Here is a 23,773-nt window from a genome sequence, read left to right as displayed (position 1 = left end):
TCAATTGGTATGAAGTAGGAAAATACTGTTTGCTCCAGTTTAAATACTATGCTTTTTTCCTGTATTATGCACTCGTAAATTACTAGATCTGAGTCTTTTAGAGTATTGGTCTAACAAATGAGGTATTTCAGGACATCACCTTGGGCTTTGAGATTTTTTTTTCTCCGTTTTTTTCTGAGATTTATTAGAGTACTGTAACTCCAGGCCTTTAAATTTTCTACAGAGCGTTTAATTTAGTTTCCCACAGAAGCCTCGTGTTAAACAGTCTTAATTTGCAAAATCCTAAATTGTTTTCTCATCCCTGCTGTAATGTTACATTTTAATATGACTGTTGAAAGAATTTTGTTTACACCAAACACATAAAAACTAAACTTGTCAGAGTAGATTGTATATGCAGGAATCCTTTCGTAGTACCATTTCATTCAACAACATCACAACTGGGAAACAGTTCTACACTGGCTTGAGAACCCATTGTTACCGTAGCATAATAGGACTGCTGTACGTTAAAAGAAAAATTACAGAGCCAGCTGATGGAGGGGGATAAAATTCAGAGATTAAAGTCATTTATCATCCATGCATCCATGCATCTGTGTGAGGTTGGCTCAACTCATTACCAGCAGACCCTGCTGCTTACTTATGCCTCAAGTAGATAACCTAACAAGGTTATAACCTATACTTCATTATTGGATTTATCAATAAATGCTAATAAAGAACTCTTATTTTAGCCCAGCATCACCATATTTACCTCCGCCAAGGAAGTAATTATTTGTATCAAAATGATTGATTGCATTGAAATCTTTACCAGAGGCGGGGGCTTGGTCCAACTTGAAGATGATTAGCTTTTGGAATTGATCCAAAGCTAGATTCAGATGCAGAACTTTTTAAACTGCTATAACAGCTATAACATACTATAGCTACACAAATATGCACAAATATCACATTTAATGTGGGAGATATCGTCTTGATGTTCGCAGTGAATGTCAAGACAGATATCTGGATGAGCAGATATCTTATGTATGATGTGGAGGGATTTGTAGCCCTATATATGTCTATGTAGTCCCTGCTCTTTTATCATGTGCATACAGACTCATTAGCTTCCTCACTAATGAACGTGCATGACATTCTGTAATAACTTTCTTGACTTTTTCCTCGCTAAGTTTTGGCTTTATTGTCTCAGTAGTTTTGAAGGTTTTTTTTTTTTTTTTTTAAATATAAATTTACGACTTTAATCTCAGAAATTTCTCAAATTATTACCCCCATCCCAGAGCTCCGTAATTTTCTTTTTATTCTGTAATAGCTCTAATACGCAATGTCATACATCAGTAGCCCAACCAAACCAAAAAACTTCAATAGACCCAAATCCGTTATTTTTAATTTGTCCATTCATCCAGCCTTTTCTGTCGTGTATCTGGGTCGTGTTAATTAGGAATTGATAAATACTGCTGGGATGTACTCAAAAGGATTAGTGGCACATTTTAAGGCCATGACATCCCTGCTGGTTTTCTGTGATATGTTCACTTCAGTTTGAAGTTTCATTGTTGGAATTGTTGCAAATAAAAACAAATCCCGTTTTACATTGTCAGGTGCAGTCTTTATTGTTTTTATACTATAGTTTTTACTAAAACTATAGTCCTGCACAGTTTGTCTTAGAAAAACTGTTCAATCACTATGATGACCAGCTTGTTTGTCGTATTCAAAACATTTAAACCAATTAATCTATCTGTCTGAGGTTTTTAGTATAGACATACAGTAAGAGGAAAACAACAACTGAATTTATAAGTCAGGCTGTTTGCAGTTTAAAGGAAAATCAGGACAGATTTCGACTATTTAAGATGCCATTCACAATTTAAAGCTGCTTCTGTCGGTATTTGTGTGTTTGTAATGTTTATACTCATGTATGAAAAATGTTCAAACTACAAGCCCTCATACATATTAGAACGACAATCTTAGTAATGACCTAACTTACTAGTTATAGGACTTCTACACGATGCTTTAAAATCCCCGTTTCAGCATAAAAGACTAGTGAATTTAGTTGTTGTTAGGTGGTTGCTCCCTGCGACCCTAATGAGGATAAGTGGAAGAGGATGGATGAAAAGGTGGATGGATGGATAGGTGGTTGCTAGGGGCTCTGTATGCTGTAGGAGGAGTTCACGGACAGACAGAGATGGAGATTTGGTGTATTACAGTAAGACTCCTTAATACGATGTGATTTTCAAAATAGAACTTTTGAAGATCAAAAGCTTGATAGTGTTTACATGCGTGCGTGTCATTCTGTCTGTAAACACAACTGCTTTAAAAGTTTTGAAGGAATTGTGATGAAACTTTGTAGGCATTTACAGTACTGTCATGTTACGGATCACTTAAAATGTACGTTACATACATCAAGGTTTTTGAGGCCAGCTTAATGATTTACTGGTCAAAAATTAACAAAAATCCTTAGAAATTAGAAATCAAGTGTGAGGTGTATTTTCAGCAAACATAAAGTACCTTATAAAGATTTAAAATGTAATTGCTCAATTGACCTTTGATCTGTCCTTTAAGACTGATCTACAGTTCAAAGTGATAATAATGCTGTACAGAGCGATTTAAACATATGTTTCTTACTGCCATTATTCGTAGTGACAACATACAGGCATATAGGGGAATGATATATGGGGATTCTAAATATCACATTACAGTTTGCATGAAAATATCCAAATAATGTCCTGTATAATGACCTCTGATCCCACTGTCACATTTCACATCTGCCTTTCTTTCAAGTTGACCCCATAACGTGTTATTTTTACTGCACTGCAAACAATAAATTTTACACCCACTCCATTTTAAAGTACATTTAAAAGGAACAAATAAAATTAAATAAATATATCCAGAATTTAATAGGATTCCTTTAAAAATAGATCCTGCCCAGAGAGAAAGCTGCCTTGGCAGAGGTTTGCACTCTCAGGGCGCTTCTTGTTCTATATGATATAAAAAATCTAAAAGCCTGCATATGTTTAGTGACAAAACAACTGTATAACATCTGACTTCAGATGAAGATTTTTAATTACAGTCCTGTTATGTTAATATTTCTGAGTATTAGAGAATGCAATGAGCTTTTAATCATCCTAATATGAATTAAGTAGATTTTATTGATCTGGTAAAAGCTCCACAGGCTAATAACTAAATTGTCCTTTTACTGCATATTTCAGTTCCCTTTTCTTTGTCAGCTTGATTTATATTCCTCATCTTCTATGAGATGGCAGTACAGTGCAATTTTCAAACACAAAAAAAAAATGCTCCCACACTCAGTTATGAACATGGTCAAGAATCCATTTGTAGCTCTGGGGAGTAATGAGAGAGCCTTGTAGCTAGTCCCGTGTTTCATTATTATTTCAGTATGACACAGCCTGATGTCACAACCAGACAGGAAGAACAAGATTGAAAAGTGAAAATGGCAGCTGCCGTCACTCAAGGGTGAAGGTGAATCACTGACTCTCTCGCCTCCACACAGCCTACATACATCATCTTCCCCTCCTGGTCACTGCTGAACACAAGTACCAAAAATAGTTTCCATTTTTTTCCCTGCATTTTCACCTCTGTCTTACAGCACTTAGTTTACAACAAAGCTACCGATAAATGGTGCTTTACTGAGTTTTCAAACGATTAGTCAACTGGTCAACATAAAACTAACAACAGATTTTACAGACAACAAGATTAATACCATTCATGCTTATACAGGGGGAGAGAGGATACTGTTAAGACTTGCTTCTGTATGTTTCGTTTGACTACCACAAAACAAATAGTAGCGCAGATGGCTTTTATTATTATTATTTTCTTTTTACATTTAACTTTCAGCTTGTGCTACGCTAACCGGCTACAGCCACGAGAGAGGTAACAGTCTTTTCATCTAACTCTCTGCAAGAAAGGGAATAATCAGATCTTCCAAAGTGTCAAACTATTTAAGTTATTTATGAAGCAAAGATATCAAAAATACCACTGGTGGAGATTTGCTTCTTTCTCAGGATTTTATCGCTGTTTGATAAAAATCTTCAGATTTTGGACAATCAGGAAATATCACGGTAGCCTGGGTAATTTAGATGAGCATTTTTTACTGTTTTCTTGCGTTTTCTAAACCAAAGCGATCATCTATAATGCAAAGAGTGAGTATTTGCAAACCTACACAGCATGATTTGTTTAATTAGGCGAAAAAAATAAAAATATTCAACTAATTACCATATTGCTAACAGACACAAATAACACTGTCATTGATGGATGAGTGAACATCTCTCCAGAAAAGAAAAAAAACATCCAGATTCTCACTGCAGTACAAAGTTAGAAGCACTCTCAGCCTGGCAGCAGACCCTGCAGCAGCTGTTCATGATGTATGAGAAGCAGTTGTGTCTTTGTCTCCGCCGAGGAAATGTAATGTGAAACATGCCCTCATGGTGCGAGCACCCATGTATCTGACCCACAGCATCTCTGCTCTCATTACTCACATTACAGAGATGAGAGTAAAATCAATAGGGACTTAGCACCAGGATGTATCATTAAGATAACCCCACGTCTCATTGCTTTATCCTGATCGATGCCAGATTCTTATTCATGGATCAAGAAAGGAGGGATGGAAAATCAAGAGGAGGAATCTACATGTACTATATATTGTATTAAACAAGAGGAGAGTGTATATGTATGTAAATGAGAACAAGAGAGTGACACATTACATACTCACCAGTTTAATTAAAAAAAAAAAAAAAAGTAAAAAGAAAACCCAGCATTCATTGAAACGGTGTAATTCGCCTGCTTGTTGATTTGGGCTTTCAGACCTGGCAGCAGATACACAGTCGGATGGATAGCTGCTCCTGCATCCCTGTCCTCGATCCTAATTTCCTACCCGTCTTGTGTGACATGGTTGTGCATTTACACCCAGCTGGTAGCTATGTGATCTCACTATTAACTGGTGACAGGAGCCAACAAAGCCTTATGATACATACATCTGGGACCAGAGGAGGTGCACACACACACATACGCACAGGATAAAACCTACCAGTACACGCTTGTCATTCAGCCAGACTGTGCGACATCGGGACGTTTGAGTTAGGGTGAGCTCATAATGCACACATCTGAAAGGCAGCCTAAATGAGTCAGGGAAGTGATTTATAAAAACGCTTTGAAGGTGTCTGAGCCTTTGTTGTGTGACATGGGAGGTCTAACAAATCTCATTCAACTTGACCTCCCCAATCTTTGAAAAATGCAGAGGAATATCACACCTGAACAGTGACTGTTCGCACTTTCAAATAGCCAAATTTAACTCGAGCTACACCATTATTTGTATTCACCTTGCACTGCCTCCAGTAGCAAGATTTCAAAACATTCTAATGGTATTTTTCTTTCCACGAATCCTTCAGTGAATCCTGCACAGATCCACGATTCAACAGTGACTTTGTCGATAGACCAGACTCAAGTTTATATCCCCTGTGATCCCTCTAGTAAACATATGCATACACACACACATATGCACGACGAGCTAGAGAGTCCACAGTAAGACATTGCATGCATGCATCATGAGCAGAGTGTGTAATGATGTTGCCTTCTTGTATTACCTCACTTTACAAGGCTTTCAGTGAGGATTGTTCAAGTTTGAATTGGTTCACCACAGTAAACAAAACACTGCTGGAGCTGCATCTGTTTTCATCTGTAATGACTAATTTTCCTTCATGTTTTATTCGTTGTTTCAAGGGTGCCGCACCCCCTGAATGCAAATCTTTACAGTCCTTACACAAATTTCTAAAGCATTTTCTTTAACCCCACAAAAGTCACGTCTTCAGCGGAGCTGCAGTGACTGTCCCCTCAAGCGTCCGGTTGGCTGGGAGAGGCGGGGGGCTCCAGTCCGGCTGGTAGAAATGGATGTCAAATGTCCGTGCCCAGTTGGCGAAGACGCGCTTCTCTGTTATAAAGCGGTGGTGACTGCCCCGTCGCCCACGCTCATGAGAAATGTACATAGCGCACTCATCTGGGCCACGTGGCTCATAGTAGTGATAGGGGACAGAGTGGTTCTGAGGCTCCCTGCAGGGATGGAAAGAGAGAGGGAGAGGGAAGAGACTGTTGACATTTAAAACCACTTTAATGAGTCACAGAGGTTCATGTGACACCAAATGCATTTTTCATTTCAAGGTGAGGGAGAGAGACTGATCTGCATTCATTTGTTTGAGGTTTGCAGGGCCCACACAGCTAAATGTAACTAGTTTTTATGACTTTTTAAATGCCATCTGCTGCTGAAGAGTGAGCGGAAAAGCCAAGCAAAGAAAAAAAGCTAAAAGCAGCAGCTCTGTTTGAACATGAATAATAAGTCTCTTGTGCTTGGTTTAAGTTCATGGCACTTCATATATCAACATTTCATTCACATCCAACTGAGTTCAGTTTTATTTATCATTCAACAGACATTGCAGGGCACCTGGGATTACTTTGTAAAGTAAAGACATTGCAGTTGTATAGACAGAAACCCGGCAAGGATCCAGTTGGCGACAGTGGGGGAGCGAGCTCCCATTTAATAGGCAGAACAAAGTGATGGGAGGGCAGCTGTTTCGCTCATCACTTGAGATTAGTGTAAAGAGAGAAAAGACGTACAATGAGATTCACTACAATAAATGCGCTTTAAAGTGCTTTAAAAGATTGAAGTGAAAAATATAGAAGCGTGACTGAAAAAAATACGCTTTTTGCCACAATTTAGCAGAGATAACTTATTTTCTCAGTTTTGAATTACAAGTGTAAATTTTGAGATAACAATCCAACATTTTGACTTGTGGATGGACGGGGTTGACTTCAGTGTACAGTGGCCCGGAGCAAAAATGCTGTAAAAGCACTCAAAACACTACAGAAGTTGAACAAAACACTGTCTAAATAAAAAAAAATAAAATAAAAACCCTACAGAAAACACAACAGCAGTGTTTCTGGGGACACAATAACATGACAGAACACCTAGTGAAGTGACAGAAACCAGAACATGTGAAAGACTGCGCTGAGACACAGTTAAAAGCAGCAGAGTATTTGTTGTAAATGTGTTTTATTTACATGATTCTTATAATACCTTAAATACATGTTTGCTATTAGCTGTTTACTGTTAGCTTGTCACTTCTGCAACTCTTCCATCCAATCATCGTCTCCCCCAAAAACACTTCTGTTGTGTTTTGTGTGCTTTTGCAGCACTTTTGTATTTGCTGGTGTTTTCTTACATTGCAGGTTGTTTCACTGGTAGCAAAAAAGAAGTTTCATGGTACATAAGGCTGATCACAGCCTGCACAAAGTAACACCTACTGGCGCTTGCAATATAAATTACTACGTGACTTAGTAGGTAATTCTTTTCCCCACCTGCACTGTTACAAACAATCTTAGGTGTCTTCAACTTGCCAAAATCCCACACTGTCCTGGTTGTGGCCAAAATGATTCTACTATAGAACCAGGTAGAAATAAATGTTACAGTGTTAGAAAATTACAAGGTTACACCCTGACTGCTCACAACTGCTTCTGTTATCTGCTCAAAATCAAGCTTTGGCTGCTGAGTTAGGGTCAGTATCTTTGGACTGTGGGAGGAGCTGGAGCATCTAGAAAGAACATCTATGTCTTTCTTTTTTAAAAGTAGAAGTACACAACACCATACAAAATATGTTGAAACTTGCATGTTCTGTTTCTTAGTAAACAGCATTACAGCCTTCTGGTTTGAGGCTTTGCACAACATTGTAGACCCCGAATGCTCTGAAGTGTCGGATGTACTTGAGGTCAGGGCGAATTCTTTCTTTACCAGGCTAGTAAAATATTTCTTTATACACAAGGGCATTGTAAGCTTGAACAAAGAGTGAGCCAAACAAACTGCTCTCACAAAGCTGACAACATATTATTGTGTTATAACAGTGTAGCAAATACTCTGCACCGTATTCTGTTTCTAAAATTGGAAAACCCAGCCTTAATGGTGTTAATGATTTTTCAGCTTAATTTTCCTTTGCGGATTAACTGCACAGATTTTCATTTAAATTAAATTAGATGGTGAAGAAAGTAGACTTCCTGTTTGTGTATTTCAAACAATTTTCATTTCTGAATTTTGCCCAGTGTTAAATCACTTCTTCACACACATCTGTCATAATAGCTGAGATTTTGCTGAAATATTAATGAGGCATTTTAGCATTTTCACCTGCGCCAGTCATCACGTCCATAGAGCAATTTATCTTCATATATTAATCATTATGCCATTAGATTTTTTCCACATCTGCCTATTTTTCTATTCAGTGTGAGCTCAAATCAAATTTGAGTCTTAGACTTGTATGCATTTCTGGCCGTGATACATTTTAAATGTGAGTTTGTAAGATATTGCAACTGCTGAGCAAATGATAGCGCTGGTTTACATCACTCGAAATGCTTTAATAGCATGAAAAGACAAGGGTGCTGGCTTTGTTAGTTCTGTTTCAGTTTAAAAACTGCAACAGTAAAATGAAAATTTTCAACTGTATTATATAATTTTTTTGTAAGATCAGGAAAATAATTAGTTCTGAACCCCTTCTGCTTTTATAATCTGAGTGGCAGATGTATCCTTTTATTTTTTTTGTTTCCAGTTGTCTTGCACAAGAATGAAACTTTTGTGTAACAGAAGTTGTTCAGCGTTGTCATGAACAACATTGTCATGAAAGCCTAACAGGGAGGGTTTCATGTTGTTCCCCAGCTTCTCTGCACACGCCGGGAGTGCAATGAAAACTGTGAGTTCTAAAAACACCTTAAAATGTGGGGAAATGTACTTCACCACTATGTTCAATCATTTATTTAAAAAAAACAACAAAAAAAAATACTTTTAGAAATCTGGCCACTGTGTAAAAATCACAAGCCCCAAAATTGACTTACATGAATCAATTTGTTTTTACAAAAAAAGTGTTCCTTTGGGAAAAAAAGGAAAGGTGGGCATTTTAAAAGCAGTCCATAAACAGCATGTAGCAGCAATTTAACAAAGTAAAAAAAATTCCCCTGCATCTTACGACTGAAAAAAGTTATATAACGGAAAAGGCAGCACTGAAGGAATAGTAAGGAATATTTTAATATTACAATTCATGCATTATTTATATTTGTTATTTATTTATTAATGCTTTAGCGTTATATATTTATACACACACTTGAATATCAATAAAGTGAATCTGACATGGCATTTGAGGTACTCTTTTAAATTCTCAGTAGCATCGCATTCAGTAAAAATCGACTGACTGCAGTCATGATGTAAACTAAGAGACACGCAAAATATTGGCTTAGGCCAATGATTGCTCAAAGAAATGAAACAGCAGCACACCCTCGTCGTTATTGTCTATATTGAATTTGTGCTAAAACCCAAAATAAAAAAAATATTCTTTAAGCAATCACAGCCAAGGACAAAGATATACAGAACATTTTACAGTTTGTTCTTTTTTATTGAGAAATCTAATAAGATTTGTTCCCTGTTCAATAAAATCCCCCAATTAAAGCACAGGCTGAGACCGATGAGACGTGAGCTGTAATTCAAACCATTAAACTCTGCTAACAAGGCTGGTTAATTTGGTTGCCAGAAGCAAGAGGGATTCACAAACTGCTGCATAACCCATAGTTCATTTCTCCTATAGAGGACCAGCATCAGGATGAGAGCGCTTCTCTGAAAGTTCCCTGTACTGTGAATCTACAGTATTGATGCATTGATACACTTTTTTTAACATCTAATTTGGCTTGCATCTGTTGCATTTGCTAGAATTTAATTTACTTCTTTCTATTAATGAATGAATTATTTAATAATTTTGCTGCAACGAAGAAAAATCTCAAAGTTGGAATAATTTATATGCTTCTTTACTATTTTAATTGCATAATTAGCCCTTAATAGGCTAATTAACTTAATTAATTAAAAATGCAATTACACAAAGTTTAACCTTTTTACATCCTTTCATCTTATGAAAAGTCAACACATCATAGAACAATGCTGTAATGTTCCTTATCACAGCGGTCCCCAACCCCCGGGCCTCGAACCGGTACCGGGCCGCGAGAGTTGAGGCTCAGGTGTGAAATGTATGGCTTTCAGGGTTTTCAGCGTTATTTTGTTATCGTTTTTATCGTTAACTCGGTTTTCCTGGGTCTTTTCACGTGTGTTATGAATAAATCTTCTTTTTTTCGGCACCGGTACTAGTTTTATTTTGTTGTATTTATCCGCGACACCCTAAAGGCCGGTCCGTGAAAATATTGTCGGGCATAAACCGGTCCGTGGCGCAAAAAAGGTTAGGGACCGCTGCCTTATCAACAATAACAAACAATGTTGTTAAACACTGTTTAAAAGAGTCCCCGATTTTCTTTAATTGGAACTTTCAAGAAGAGCGATTTAAAAACGTAAAGTCTGAATCTTATCTGCTTCAGGCTAAAATTTTATTCTAAACTACTGCACTGAATCGAGATTGCTGTCTGACAGCAGAAACAGTCAGATGCTGCATTTTACTGACACCGGCACTATCCGCCACTTTGCTAGGTTAACCTCTTTAGCTGCTTGTTAACACAAATATCTACAAAGCAAATCACATGGCAGCAACTCAATGAAATTAGGCATGTAGACATGGTCAAGAGGAGAATGCAAAGACTGCTTTGAGCTGATAGTAAGGGAGCAGTAACTGAACTCCTTACAACCAAAGTATGCAGAAGAGCATCTCTGAATGCACCACACATCGAACCTTGAAGCCGATGGGCTACAGCAGCGAAAGCCCACAGTGGGTGCCAATCCTGCCTGCTGATAAGAATAACCCGAGGCTACAGCTCATATGAGCTCACCAAAATTGAATGACAGAAGACTGAAAAAATGTTGCCTCGATTTCTTGATTTTTGGATGGTAGGGTCAAATTTGGCATAAACAACATGAAAGAACAGACACATCCTGCCTTTTACTCTCAGTGATGGTGGTGGTGAGGTGGTGTAATGTTATGGTGGATCTTTTCTCTCCATAGTTTGTGCCTCTTGGTACCAGCATTGTTTAAATGGCACAGGCTACGTGAGTATTGTTGGGATAGTCATCCCGTTATGACCACGGTGTTACCATGGCTGCTTCCAGCAGGATATTTGAGTTTGAGCTGAAATCAACTCAGACTGGTTTCTTTAAAATGGCAGTGAGTTCACTGCACTCAAATGGCACCTATAGTCACTAAATCTCACTCCAATAGAGCACCTGTGGGATGTAGTGGATGTGGGAGATTCTCATCATGGATATACGGCTGACAAATCTGCTGATGCTGTGTGATGCTGTCATGTCAATATCTCAGAGGAACCGTGTTGAGTCTATGCCCAAAGAAAAAGCCAGTTCTGAAGAAAGAAAAGAGGTTTAACACGGCACTAGCAAGTGTTTAGTCAGTATATACTGAAAGTACACGGTCCTCATAAGATGGCAATATATAGTTCTGCTTGTCAACAAAATGACTTCTTATCATCTAATCAGCATTATAGTACATGCATTAACCTGACCTAACAAAAAGCATCTCTCAAACAGAAATCACTCTGGTAAAATATGCCTGCCTTCAGGCTACGCACGAGGCATTATCCCTCATACACGCATGTTCCAGTTCATCGTTGGGTGCTCTTGTATTTGCATTTGCATACTGAATAATACAGAACATGTGGAGGACAAAAACATTCGGATTTTAAATGCAATAAAGCAATGCAGCTTTTCAGTTGTCTGTATTCAGAGTTCACGACCAATGTGTGCTTTCCCAGCCTCGGGACCAGATAATCCATTGTGTGTCGGTCAATTGTTGGATATTTTTATTGATGCCACACTGCAGCGAATGAAAAAGTAAAAAGCTTGTTGTGGGGATATTGAATGGTGCAGAAAACAAACCAAATGTATCAGCACAAAAAGGTAGACAAAGCCAGAAAAAGCAAAGGGAGGCATGACTCAAGCTTTAATGCAATAGCAGGGAATTTGACCAGGCGCTCTGTATTAGTGAAAATCCTTTCACTGTCGTTTTTCCCCCATCTGAAATTGTACCTTGTATTTGGATGATCAGTATAAATCTAACACCTCTGTTAACAGGCGCTGGCTCTATAATAATGTTTCTGAAACAGAAGAAAACCCAGGACTCTGTCTTTTCTTTCAACATTATGAATACTTGTCAGTTTACTGAATTATTATGTACTAATACACAAGCAATTTAAGTATTCCAAAACCCTCTCCAGCCACACTGAAATTTCATTTTCAGCTGTCTTAATATATTTAGTTTTAATCTTTCTTATCAGGCGGCTGTGCTGCTATGAATTCATATTTGAAGTTACTGCATTTATGGCTCTCCTTTAAAAAAAAAATCTCAATGATGGTGCTTGCTGGTGGAGCTGGTGATGATCTTTGACTTTCAGCTCCACTGTCTCACCTGCAGAAGTCAGGCGCCACCATGCCATAGACATTGATCCTATCGCACAGCTCCAGGGCGATGGTCATAGTGAACCAGCCGGTGCTCAGCCAGGTCTTCGATATTTTCCTGCAGAGGAAAGGAGGAGGATGTAGGGGGTGAAAGAAGATAGTTAGATGGATTTAATGCGTGGGAGACCACAAGGATGAAAACTGAAAAACTGGGATAGATCATTGGAAAATCTCACATTGGCGTATTAGGGCAGAATAAAGATCTGTCTAAATCCTGAGGTCGATATTCCTGGCTGCAAGATCATTCAAGTTCCCCCACAGCTTCATTAAAATACAAATCCATCTTATGCATCGACTGGTACAAATGAACCCTGTCAAATAATCAAATCCTTAATCAGAAAAGAGCCTTGCTCTGCATGAAGTGTCGATAGTTGGATGACATACCTTCAGCATGCAGAACGATCTGCCTGCTTTCAGGAAGAAAAGAGCTGACATGATGTTATGAAAAAAACGAAATGAAATATTAACATTGTACTTAAAAAAATCTAAATGTGCTCCAACATGTACTCCATCATAGGACTGGAAAAAAAAATGCTGCCTTACTATCATACTTTTTAAAAGAATTCCTTGTTGGTTTTGTGTAGATTTGATGGTCTCCAGTGTACTGAAACTCGCAACACTTCTAGAGGTCAATGAAAACCTTTAAGTTACACCTGAAGATGAAATGAAAATAAGCTTAATAATTTTGGTTCAATTTTCAAATGAAGTTTACAATATCGCTGCACTGACATGTTTATAGAGCAGTGCTTTTCATTTAGATTCTAGTATAAAAGCACAGCAGATCTTTTGAAATGACCTTTGGATGCTGATTAAATAAATTCATTCAAACAAAAATATCCCAACAGAGCATGAAGCCCAGCTACTTTGGTGAACCTTCGACCTTTGCCCTTGTACACTGCAACTATGAAAAATATTCAAAAGTAACAAAATTCCCATCGACCTCAGCTGTAGCTGAACAAACCTCATTTAGGAAAAACAAACACAACCCCAGTCATTTGTTTGCTGTTGTGTGGCATGAATCATTTACCTTCTTGCAAATTGTTCTTGGCTCTTTTTTATTTTTGATTAATAATGAAACTAAAAATCTGTTTAGCTGCGGTATGAAGCATGTGCTTTTCAGCTTCTGAAGGATTTCAACACAGGAAAAGGCCTGAGAATGGCCCTGCTAACCTAATGGCAAAGTACCAAAGCGGTCTTGGGAGGAAAACTGTACCCAAGTTTCACTGTGACCAAGTGGATTGTTGCGGTTCTCTTTCTATTATTGTAGAGTCTCTCTGGCTTACAGCATAAAAGTTAGCGACTGTTGTTCTATACTGTTGGTAAATAAAACTACTTGATGCTCCCTATGGCAGGACTGCACTGCCACGTGTGTTTAGCAGCCTGTGTGAGACCTGCTGAATGAGAACATGCTGTAAAGCACTTTGTTGAACCTACAGAAGGTGGGAAGGTGCTGTATAAATGCAGACCATTTAACTGCTAAACATCAACATGAGAATGCCAGTATTTAGTTTAAAACATGACTTTGCCTACAGTCTCACAGCGTTACCAGCATGGTCTCATTTTCACAGTATAGTAGCAACAAAACCTCACAATGATACTGATCTCCAGCTCGCTGGCCTGCAGCCACAGCTGTAATCCCTTCCAACTAAAATTCATGCAGATGAGTTGAGCTGCGGTGATCCAAAAACATTTTGCAAAAATCAGAATTCATCAAATCATCTTATGGAAATGTATTAGAAAATGCATCATAGCGCCCCTCGTACACACTGTGAAGTGATTCAAATATGAGCTGATGTAGCAGGTTTGTGCTACAAACTACAGCACAATTGAATCCTTAAGCTGAATTAGACTCAAATGTGGTTCTCATCGAGCTTCCCCTGCTGAACAGCTGAACTATCCTAATGGGAACTGTTATTGGTAACCAGTGGATGCATTAATCTCTCAGTGTTTGATGCACTTTTAGGTGGCTTTTGGTAAATAAAAACTGCAACTTTTACTGAAGCTTTATGAGAAAAAAATAAATGGAGCACAGTGAATGAGGCAAAATGTGGTCTAACTAATGCATTAAATGCTTTTCCTCTTTCATAATTCAAAGTCCAACACAACTACAAAGGGCAGGCATAAGAGGAAACTATAAAGACACGCAACCTCTAATGTATGCACAATTTTGGCAGATGAAACAAAGCTAAGAAAACCTTATGGTGAAAATGAGTCAGCTGAGGATACACCGACTTTGTCTGATGTTCTTAGGCAATTTGTTTCGCATAATGTCACCATTAATTTTAGATTTCAAAACAAGTTTAGCCTGCATATTGTATTTATACAATGCTCTGGTGATAAAAACAGCAATTCCAGCTCTGGTGGAGTCACGTGTACTCAATGCAAGTAGGGAGATGATGGGAAAAAAAGTGAATTGTTTTGACAGTAAATGCTAATGTCAACATATTGCTGACCGCAGGTGTGGTTTTTGCTATGATAACCAACTTGGTTTAGCCTGCTAATAATTTAGTAATTAACACCAATTAAAAAGTAAAGCCACAGATGGATTAGTGAACATGTCAACAAGGCTGGCCTTTACCCGCCATGACATCACTACAAGGAGATGCAGAACGCAAAAGTACAAAGCAAAGCAAGGAAACGAATCCATAAGATTACATAAAAATATGTAAAACAAAGAAAGTTTGTTTCCAGTCAGTATAACTGAAGTCCTACTCAGAGATGATGGGTTCCCAGGCTTTCTGCTTCAGTTTCTGAGCGTGCTTATATAAAAGAGGCAGTCTCGTCATGCGACTCTTCTTCTGCAGAAAATGGGCCAACTAAGTGCCACCTACTCCAGTTTGAGACATTGCAAGAGGTCTTACAAAGAATATAAAAATATATATAAAATGTGAACGACATACTGGCGCTGCAAATAAGGCAAGAGGGGAATACCGAGATAAACATCTAATCTTGTGAATTCAGCGTTTCATTTATTTGTTTACCGCTTATTCTAAGCTCCACCGTTTTCGTCTAATGTGACATCTGCACAGGTGTGAAACACCAAACATTACAGACTACTTGAGAAGCGCCATCCCATAATGAGGGATACACAGAAACCACTGTGCTGGTTTAATATTCCCAGTGATAAATAGCTTATAATTAGACTGATCAATTACCTGCAATATCTGCAAGTTGGCAGCAAATTTGCACCATGAATATCCATCCATCCATCCATTCGCTTCCGCTTATCCTTTTCAGGGTTGCGGGTGGTGCTGGAGCCTATCCCAGCTGTCACAGGGCAAGAGGCGGGGTACACCCTGGACAGGTCGCCAGTCTGTCGCAGGGCTAACACATAGAGACAGACAACCATTCGCACTCACATTCACTCACGCATTCACACCTATGGGCAATTTTGGATTAATCAATTAAACTATCCCCCACCATGAATATATTTACTTATATTTATTTATATATTTATATTTACACGTCAACTGCATCACCAACTCAATGCAGGCAAATACCCAGTCAAAGAAAGGAATCCATCTCCCACTCACTGCCTGCAGTCAGGAAAAGAATGAGTGAAAATGTGGCATTTACACACAATATTAAAGTGAAGCTCTGAACATAACCTGCTCCGGAGCCATTATGTGTTCAGCATAAGTTACCATAGTGATCCAGCCAGGTAAAAAGGGATGCACCGTTGTGACACTGAAAACTCTGGCCCATTAATCTCTCTTTATAGAACACCCCTCAGGCAGAGTCACAAATCCTAAAAAAACAGAAGCAAAATGACACAAAACATCTGCAAACATACAGTAAAAGCTCTAGGAGATGCATAACGATAAAACAACTTTGCAACTTTGCTGTATGGTTTGTGGTCATTTACAGTATGTGTCTCTTTTAAGTTTTTGATGTCTTACTCCACTGTAGGAGATTTGGGGGTCTTTTACTTGTGTAGCCACAGGGCTCTGTTTCTCATCTTGGCTCAGATTTTGTCCTAGTGACAGTTTGAATGCAGAGTTTCTACCATTTCATCACTTCTGAAAACTTTCCCTCAACATCACATGCATCAACTTCTCCGCAGTGCTTCAAAAAATCCCAATCATCAAAGTGACAATGACCGTGAATGCCAACCACATCTGGTGCGATTTAGTTATGCACACATTGCGATCATTATACTGAACCAACAGGATGCTACACGGTAAAGGTGTCAAAAAAATTTCTGCACTCGTTCCTTTGATTCTTTTCCAAGCACAGTTCATTATAGTTTTAAAATGATGCGGCGGAGGAAAAGTGAGCAGGTTCATATTCAAACTCTTGCTTGAGAGCACTTTGACAGCATGTGTTCCTTATCTCCCGACCGGCCTCATCACCCTGCTGCTTCTCAAAGCTTGTTACTCCTTCTTGTCTGTTCCCACACATATGCATCAGCATCCGCAGCATCCGAGGCTTTAACTTGGCAAGACAGAGAAACAAAGCCTGGGCCCTGATAAGAAAAGTCTTGACAAGAACAACCAGGCAGGCATCTCGAAACTCTGCTCGCCTGCTGTTGATGAGGTGACACATTTGGAGTGGAGGGTTTACCTGGCTGTTTGAAAAGGTGTTCAGACCTTCTCTCCCTCGTTTTCTCACAGATACAACAGTGCAGGGAGTTGGGGTGGGGTGGGGTGGGCTTGTGGGGTATATGTCAAGCAAAAATGCTGAAAGAAAGCCCTCTTTAACACCTAAACTTTGAGCATTTCTCTTTCTTAGGAAAGTGGCAGAGAAATGTCTTCCTGGGAAGGGAATAAGGGAGCGAGGAAATGTTATCAGTGTTTAAAGTGTATGAGAAGGCATTATAGACAGCACCCTAGAGCGTACCTAAAAAGTTAAACCCTGCTGTTTTGTCATGGCAAGGCTTTAAGTCTATGCTTTGATGCATTTTTAGACAAGCTGTGGTCCAGTGTCGGTCAGACTTTGATGTAAAAAGAAACATCTCGGAGAGCTAAGGAGTAGACTGCTGTGAAATTTAAGGGAAATCTCGCCGAGGTCCGCACTGAAATAATTAATAAATCATTCAGAGATCTTCACTGGTTTTTTAATTTTCATGAAAGATTCTGAAAGACAAAATCAACAAGAATGAGTGTTTAAAAGAAGGGATCCACTTCAAAATATTGTTTCAGGAACACAACAAAGAGTTGAAGGTGTTTATTTGGCTTGATATCAATCTGTTTGAGCACCTATGAGACAACAGTCATCACTTCATTTCAGTTTTATTCATCTAGTACCAGCTAACCAGTCATTTGAAGGTGATATATTATAAGGTAGTTGCAGTGAGGTTTCCTACTGTTAAAAAGGGAGTTTTTCCTTCCCGCTATTTGCCAAGTGCTTACTCAAAGGGGGTCGCTTGATTAATGGGGTATTCTCTGTGTTATTTTAGGGCCTTTACCTTAAAATATAAAGTGACTTGAGGCGGTTGTTGTTGTGATTTGGTGCCATATAAATAACATTGAATTGAGCCAGGCTCAGGGACAGCAGTCATCTTCTTGGACCAGTTGCAAAGTGAGAGGCAGGAAAACAAAGAAGCTTGCTTTTTCACAAAGAGCCAGGTAGATTTGGATTGTTGTTTTTCCCTTAAAAAATAAAAATCATTCTAAAAACTACTTGTAAAATATTTTTCTTAGCTCTGTACAGACATTAAGATTTCACCAACGTCTGAAATATTTTGCCTTGCTACTTTTATCCTCCACAGTGGGAACTTTTGAAGATGCTCATTCGGTTAAATAAAAATAGCGGAGGACAAACATGCACTACAGCTGCAGTAAATAGAGACTATAAAACCAGTCTTCGTTTGCTCTCTTCCATCAAATCAAGCAAAAACAACCGCTTCAGGTACAGCCGCTCCTTATTTCTCTGTGGTCCAATAAAGCTTTGTGTTTGCTGGAAAAACGCACCACAAAATGGATGTTGATTTAAAATGTGGTTGAACAACCTAGACCCACCAAATCAATCGGCCCACACTGGCCACAGTGTTATGAACAGTGACAACACCCTTTTGTGTGACTTGCTGCTTTATTAGAGTCTGTCCATGCAGCAGACAACGCTGTCGACCCAGTGATGCTATCGCAGAAGAAGCACAGGCTTCTCATTTTCTTTTAATTAAGACAGGACCCAGTTTGTCTGGAACATGCTGATTTGTTTTGATATGCAAACATGGCCACCGGGCTTTAATATAACAACAGCCCTGTCTCTCAAACACACACACACACACACACACACACACACACACACACACACACACACACACACACACACACACACACAGGCTTACATACACACAAGCTCTTCTTTTGCAAATTAGAAAACTTTGAGAGTTCAAAGCACAGCATTTTGACACCAACCAATCTGTGGTGGATGTGTGGAGGTCTTAGTCAGAAGGCATGCAGCTAATCTCACTTAAGAAGTCTTCCTCATTTCCTTGTTTATGAACATGCTGATGAATAATGTGGTGTGAAATGTCAAGCTCTTAGCTTCAATGACTGTCTTTTAAAAGGACTTGAGGCAAGCTGTGAGTGGGACGACACATTTATCCCTGTGAAGGAGAGCAGTGCTGCTTCTCGTGTTTACATGGTTTGGGATTGTAAATCCAGAAAAGGTACACATGTAGCTATAAGTTTAATTGCACGTTGAGCTTTCTTTTTTGAGTCTTAAAATCACATTTCTATATTTCAACATAAGATTTTTCTTTCCATTGCATTTCATTCCTAATAAGAGAAATGACTGTTAAATCTCTTTGGGGTGGATGGAGTTGGGTTTTATTAGTTATATTTGTGCAATTGTGGTCAGAAGTTTATGATCATGAATATCATGGTAATTTGGGGTTTTTAATGATTTCCTAGATTTTTATAGATGCTTGAAACTTTGTTACACACTAACATTAAGTTTCTGGAATGGTCGTCCCAAAGCCTCGACCTCAACCTTTTTAAAAATTTGTGGACTGCACTTAAAAGCCAGGTTGGTGCCAGGAAATCGAGGAAATTTGAATGAACTTCACCAATTATGCCAAGCAGAGCTGGTCAAATATCCAGCCAAAACTATGTTAGGAACTTGCACCTTGCAAAGATGACTTTTGTAGCCACCAAGAAGCTTTTAAGGGACATTTAACCAAATATTAGTGTGAGTGTATGGATATATTTGAGCTGTACTTTTGAGTCTGCGTGGATCAGAGAAGATCCTAAATAAATTCAAACTTGTGCATCCAATTCGGATTTTTAAAGCCAATACAGATGGTTGCTGTTTATTTTTCCACCCTGGGAAAAGAAAAGTTAAAAAAAATAATTAAAAGCCCCAAATGACCACAATGACTAACCACTGACTGCTACTATACATATATAGCAGCTATACTGTCTTTGAGCCTATTATTGTTATTACTGTGTGAAGGTCACATACAGGTATGATTTGCTGTTGTAAGTTCAAGCTGAAACATGTGTGAAGCATCATTATTTCATAACACTCCTATAAAGAAAAAGTATAAAAATATCTGAGTTCATTTTGTGTGTGCACACGGTTATTTATACCTGACACTTTCATCCTGAGTGATTGCAGTGTTTAGGGTTGATTACTAATTTAAACTCCTTCACTTTTTCTAGTCGCCTCTGTATCTACTTGACTTCCACATCACGTTCTGTCTGATCACAGTTTCTCTTGTATTTCGCTCTTTTTTATATCTATGGAAATGGCAGCAATAATGTAGCCTGAATATGTTTTGTTTGCAGTCTGCTTCCACATATAATCTTTTCCTACTACTGTACATTCCCCTCATTATATGTATTTTCTAATGTTCATTCCCTACAAGCAGCAAACCTGAATCCTCGCTTCAGTTTGGTGTCGGACTGTAAATTGACTTCAAGTTCAGACTTTAGACTGCACTCTTCAATTCTGTGAGAGCAGAAGTCTTTAAACAACGAAAATCTATGTAGAAATAGTGGAAATCTCCACACCGCATGCATTGATATGAGGCACATCACTTTTCTTCCATCAGTTTGTGTTGTTTGTGTGACCAATTACACCTTTATCTTGGTCATAATAGCTTAAGCAGTCCTGTGACATTTCATGAGTCACAGCAAAGGTTTTGCCCACCTTCAACCTGAGCAAAAGTCTTATCATCCAAAATAAGTGGAAACGTGTGGGTGTCTGCATGGCCTTTAAAGGTTACTTGGTTTGTAAATGTGTCCTATTCTTTTCATTTAGCAGGGAGCTTTTTCACTGCTGGGCCTGTTGAATATTCTCAAATTTTAGATCAAAAGATCACAGGTTCTTCGTTTTGGGCTCTTATTTATAAAAAGGCATACACATCTCAGTTTAAGCACGCTCTAAAAATATCACTTTTAACTTGTAACTTATAAATCTCAAATCAACTTAAATTTTTTTCCACTCACTGTTTTGTAAGTTCAACTTAGAAGATCTGTACTGTTACCTTAAATATCAGTTGCACTGATATGGGCTGTCACTGTTGCTCTTTCTTGCTCATTCAAAATGTCAATATCACTATTCTTGTCCAGTGATCTGTCAGGGCTCTGAGCCAATCAGCCTCGAGCCCGTGATCTTTACAGATCTGTCAATCTGCCTTTCAAGCTGTCTGTCATGTATCCCTCCTCTTTCCATCTCATCTGGCTTGCTATCTGCTGCCTGCTCTGTCTACTCTGCAACACCATCAAGAGAGAACACCCAACTTCTTGGTAGATCAAATGGTGGCAATGAAGGACAACACATCTTTGGTTGGCAAACAAGGATAAAGACTTAACTTAGGATTATATCGTCGCTGTAGCAAATAGCCTTGTTGATTTCTATAGGCTTTATCTGGCAGAGAACCCTATGTGGTAACTGTGAAAGACATCAAAAATGTCCTCCCCAAACCTCTCTGTGGTTGTAGAAGTATATGGAGTTCTCCCAGCCAGTCAGCAAAAATCAGGTGATGTGACAGGTAGTGACATAAATGCATCTTAACAATCTGAAGTTGCCTTGAGGATTTCAAACTTCAGTGTTCTTCTGGAATTTGGGAAATTCTGTTTTTCACCCCATCTACTCTTACATCACTGACCATAACATCGAAAGTAACAGTGGTAAATTTGACATATGATGTTTATGTAGTATTTCTAGAAATTAGTGAAACTTTATGCCATGAAAAGTGGTGGGACCGTATCGTCACCTAAAACTGGCAAGTCGATTTTCAGACATACATCAGATGCATTTAATAATTTAATTTAATATATTGGTATTAATTTTACTGTGAGTCGTATTACTGCTAATTGATTTAGTAATTTGAAATCTGTGACTTACTTAGTTTTGATTTAATTACTTCGTGTTATATTTAAAATTTATATCTATAATTTATTTTGTTTTTCTTTAGAAGATCCTCACTATTACTGTTGAAATGCACTCTTTTCTTTTGCAGCTGCTGCTCTGCTCTTTTATGGAAAGACGGAGACTGTTGTTGTGTCAGCCCGTCAAATACCATGCTTTAGGATAGCACAACCTATACTTAGGTGTATACACACGCTCAATCAAGTCTATGAAATTTCACCAAGTGACATGAAGTGGTTGCCTAGACGACCGGACAAGACTGTACTTTTATATTTGTGTTACATTTGTGAGCATTTTCAGTCAATAAAAATGTTCCTTTGAGTTTATAAGTTTTTCTTACATCTTTAACATATACACTTTGTAGAAAATATTTTACTTAAAATAACTGAGGAACCATTGAGGGTAACTTCCATGACCTTGATTAGCAAAATAGAATTTTTTTAAAAGTCACAAACATAACATAACCAATAATGTCTCCCAATAACACTCTAGGGGTCAACTTTTTTATTTCAAAGTATGTAACATTATGTAGAAGTGTGTAGAATTGTGTAGCTACACAATGTTAGGTCATTTCCACGGGAATAACACTGTGGACAGATCTGCAGGCTTCATCTGCCAATCACTGGCAGATTTCTTGCAGCAGACCCTTTTATTTTGTTTTGGGAAGCCAGCGTAATGTTGCAGTAGAAGAAGGGGAGTTGGCCAGAAGGACAGAACTACAAAGGTCACCGCAGACCGTGTTTACAACCCAAACTGAAACACCTCTACATAACCTGCCGAAAACGTATTACAAGTCAAAACGTTGCTTTAAGATAAGCTCAAAGTTAAGTTTTGCTTCTGCTTACTGTAAATCCTGCTTAAGATCAAAACTGATCAAAAGTCAGCTTTATAAATGAGTCCCTTTCAGCTGTTCTTCACAGCTATGTAATTTGTCCACTGCTCCAGCTGTCTCCTTGCTCTCTGATGCACAGCTGCCCTGCTGTGACTTTTCTCTTTTCCTTTTTTTGACCAATGTTCATAAGCCATCAAAGCGCGCTTCAATACGACTGCCAAGGTTTGATGTAAGATGCACTGTTAAAGGGATTCAACCTAGATCTTTTTGATAGGTGACCTATCTCAAATCATCATATTTTACACTGCAGCTAGCTCCAGCAGAAACCACAGTTGGGCTGTTAACAATTACCACAAAGCATCATGGGAACAGAAAACACAGACAAGGGAGAAAAAAGTTATTTCAAAAGCTAATTTGACTCTAATCACCAGTTAAGGCTCATTCTAGGAATTTACCAGAAAGGATGCAGAGGGACACCTGCTTCCCTTCTCTCTTCTGTATGTGTTATTAAAAACTGCAGGATGTGGCATCATCCTAAACCATATTAGTTCTCTTTACTGAAAAGGCATAACCCATAATTACAATTAAGCTTGCAGGGTTGCCGATTGCACGGTTGATTACCCAGAAGCTCTGCTTTTAATGCTGCGGCCACAGGCTCCCAGTTCTTAAATAACACGGGATTCATTTTCCAAATTAGATAAAATATTGCTTCATAAAGGTACGAGACATTTTGCATGCACAGAGCTTCTGTTAAATTTTTATCTCAAGCATTACAAAGATATACACTAATATATTAAGGCTTTATTTCTCTCTGCTTCCACGCTCCATGGAGCAGAAAGGACCTCGAATAATTCTCACTGATGTTAATGCCTGGTGCTAGAAAGGATGAGAAACTGTAAATACGAACAATAACAGAGAAAGCCTGCTCACTGTAAACATTTACCATGATTGTAGGCACAGATTCTGAAGGATTGATGTCTGAGCCATTCACCAAATCCTCTGCTCGGCGATTTCCCCCACGGCATCTATCTTAAGCTGAAGTCAGATTCAATCTCCGATGACACCCCAAACAAAGGCTCAGATAAAGCGACGGAGACACAAACAGTGTTTGTATGGGTGGGTTTTCATTAAGAGTTAATGGCCACAGGGCTGAGAACTCATCTCCGACTCATTAAAACGGAGTCCTTTAACACTGTTCA

At 38.5% G+C, this 23,773-nt stretch overlaps 1 protein-coding gene across 2 annotated transcripts in view; it reads right to left on the bottom strand.

Annotated features, from left to right (window-relative positions):
* Nucleotides 1–3,110: 3,110 nt before the first annotated feature.
* st6galnac5a (ST6 (alpha-N-acetyl-neuraminyl-2,3-beta-galactosyl-1,3)-N-acetylgalactosaminide alpha-2,6-sialyltransferase 5a) overlaps nucleotides 3,111–23,773 on the bottom strand; it is a 62,415-nt gene continuing 41,752 nt past the window's right edge. The window contains exons 4-5 of one of the 2 annotated variants that reach the window (XM_040015532.1): nucleotides 12,372–12,479; nucleotides 3,111–6,042 (exon numbers count right to left, since the gene is read on the bottom strand). In XM_040015532.1, coding sequence (XP_039871466.1) covers nucleotides 5,793–6,042; nucleotides 12,372–12,479 — 358 coding nt within the window. In that variant the 3' untranslated portion in view covers nucleotides 3,111–5,792. Of the gene's footprint in view, nucleotides 6,043–10,148; nucleotides 11,981–12,371; nucleotides 12,480–23,773 lie in introns of those variants that run through there. The other variant, XM_040015542.1, reaches the window with a different exon arrangement.

Source organism: Simochromis diagramma, unplaced genomic scaffold (genome assembly GCF_900408965.1).
Source record: "Simochromis diagramma unplaced genomic scaffold, fSimDia1.1 OVJJ01000205.1, whole genome shotgun sequence".
NCBI lineage: Eukaryota > Metazoa > Chordata > Actinopteri > Cichliformes > Cichlidae > Simochromis > Simochromis diagramma.
The sequence above is the reverse complement of the archived record's forward strand: the minus strand, read 5'-3'. Positions and strand labels throughout refer to the sequence as shown.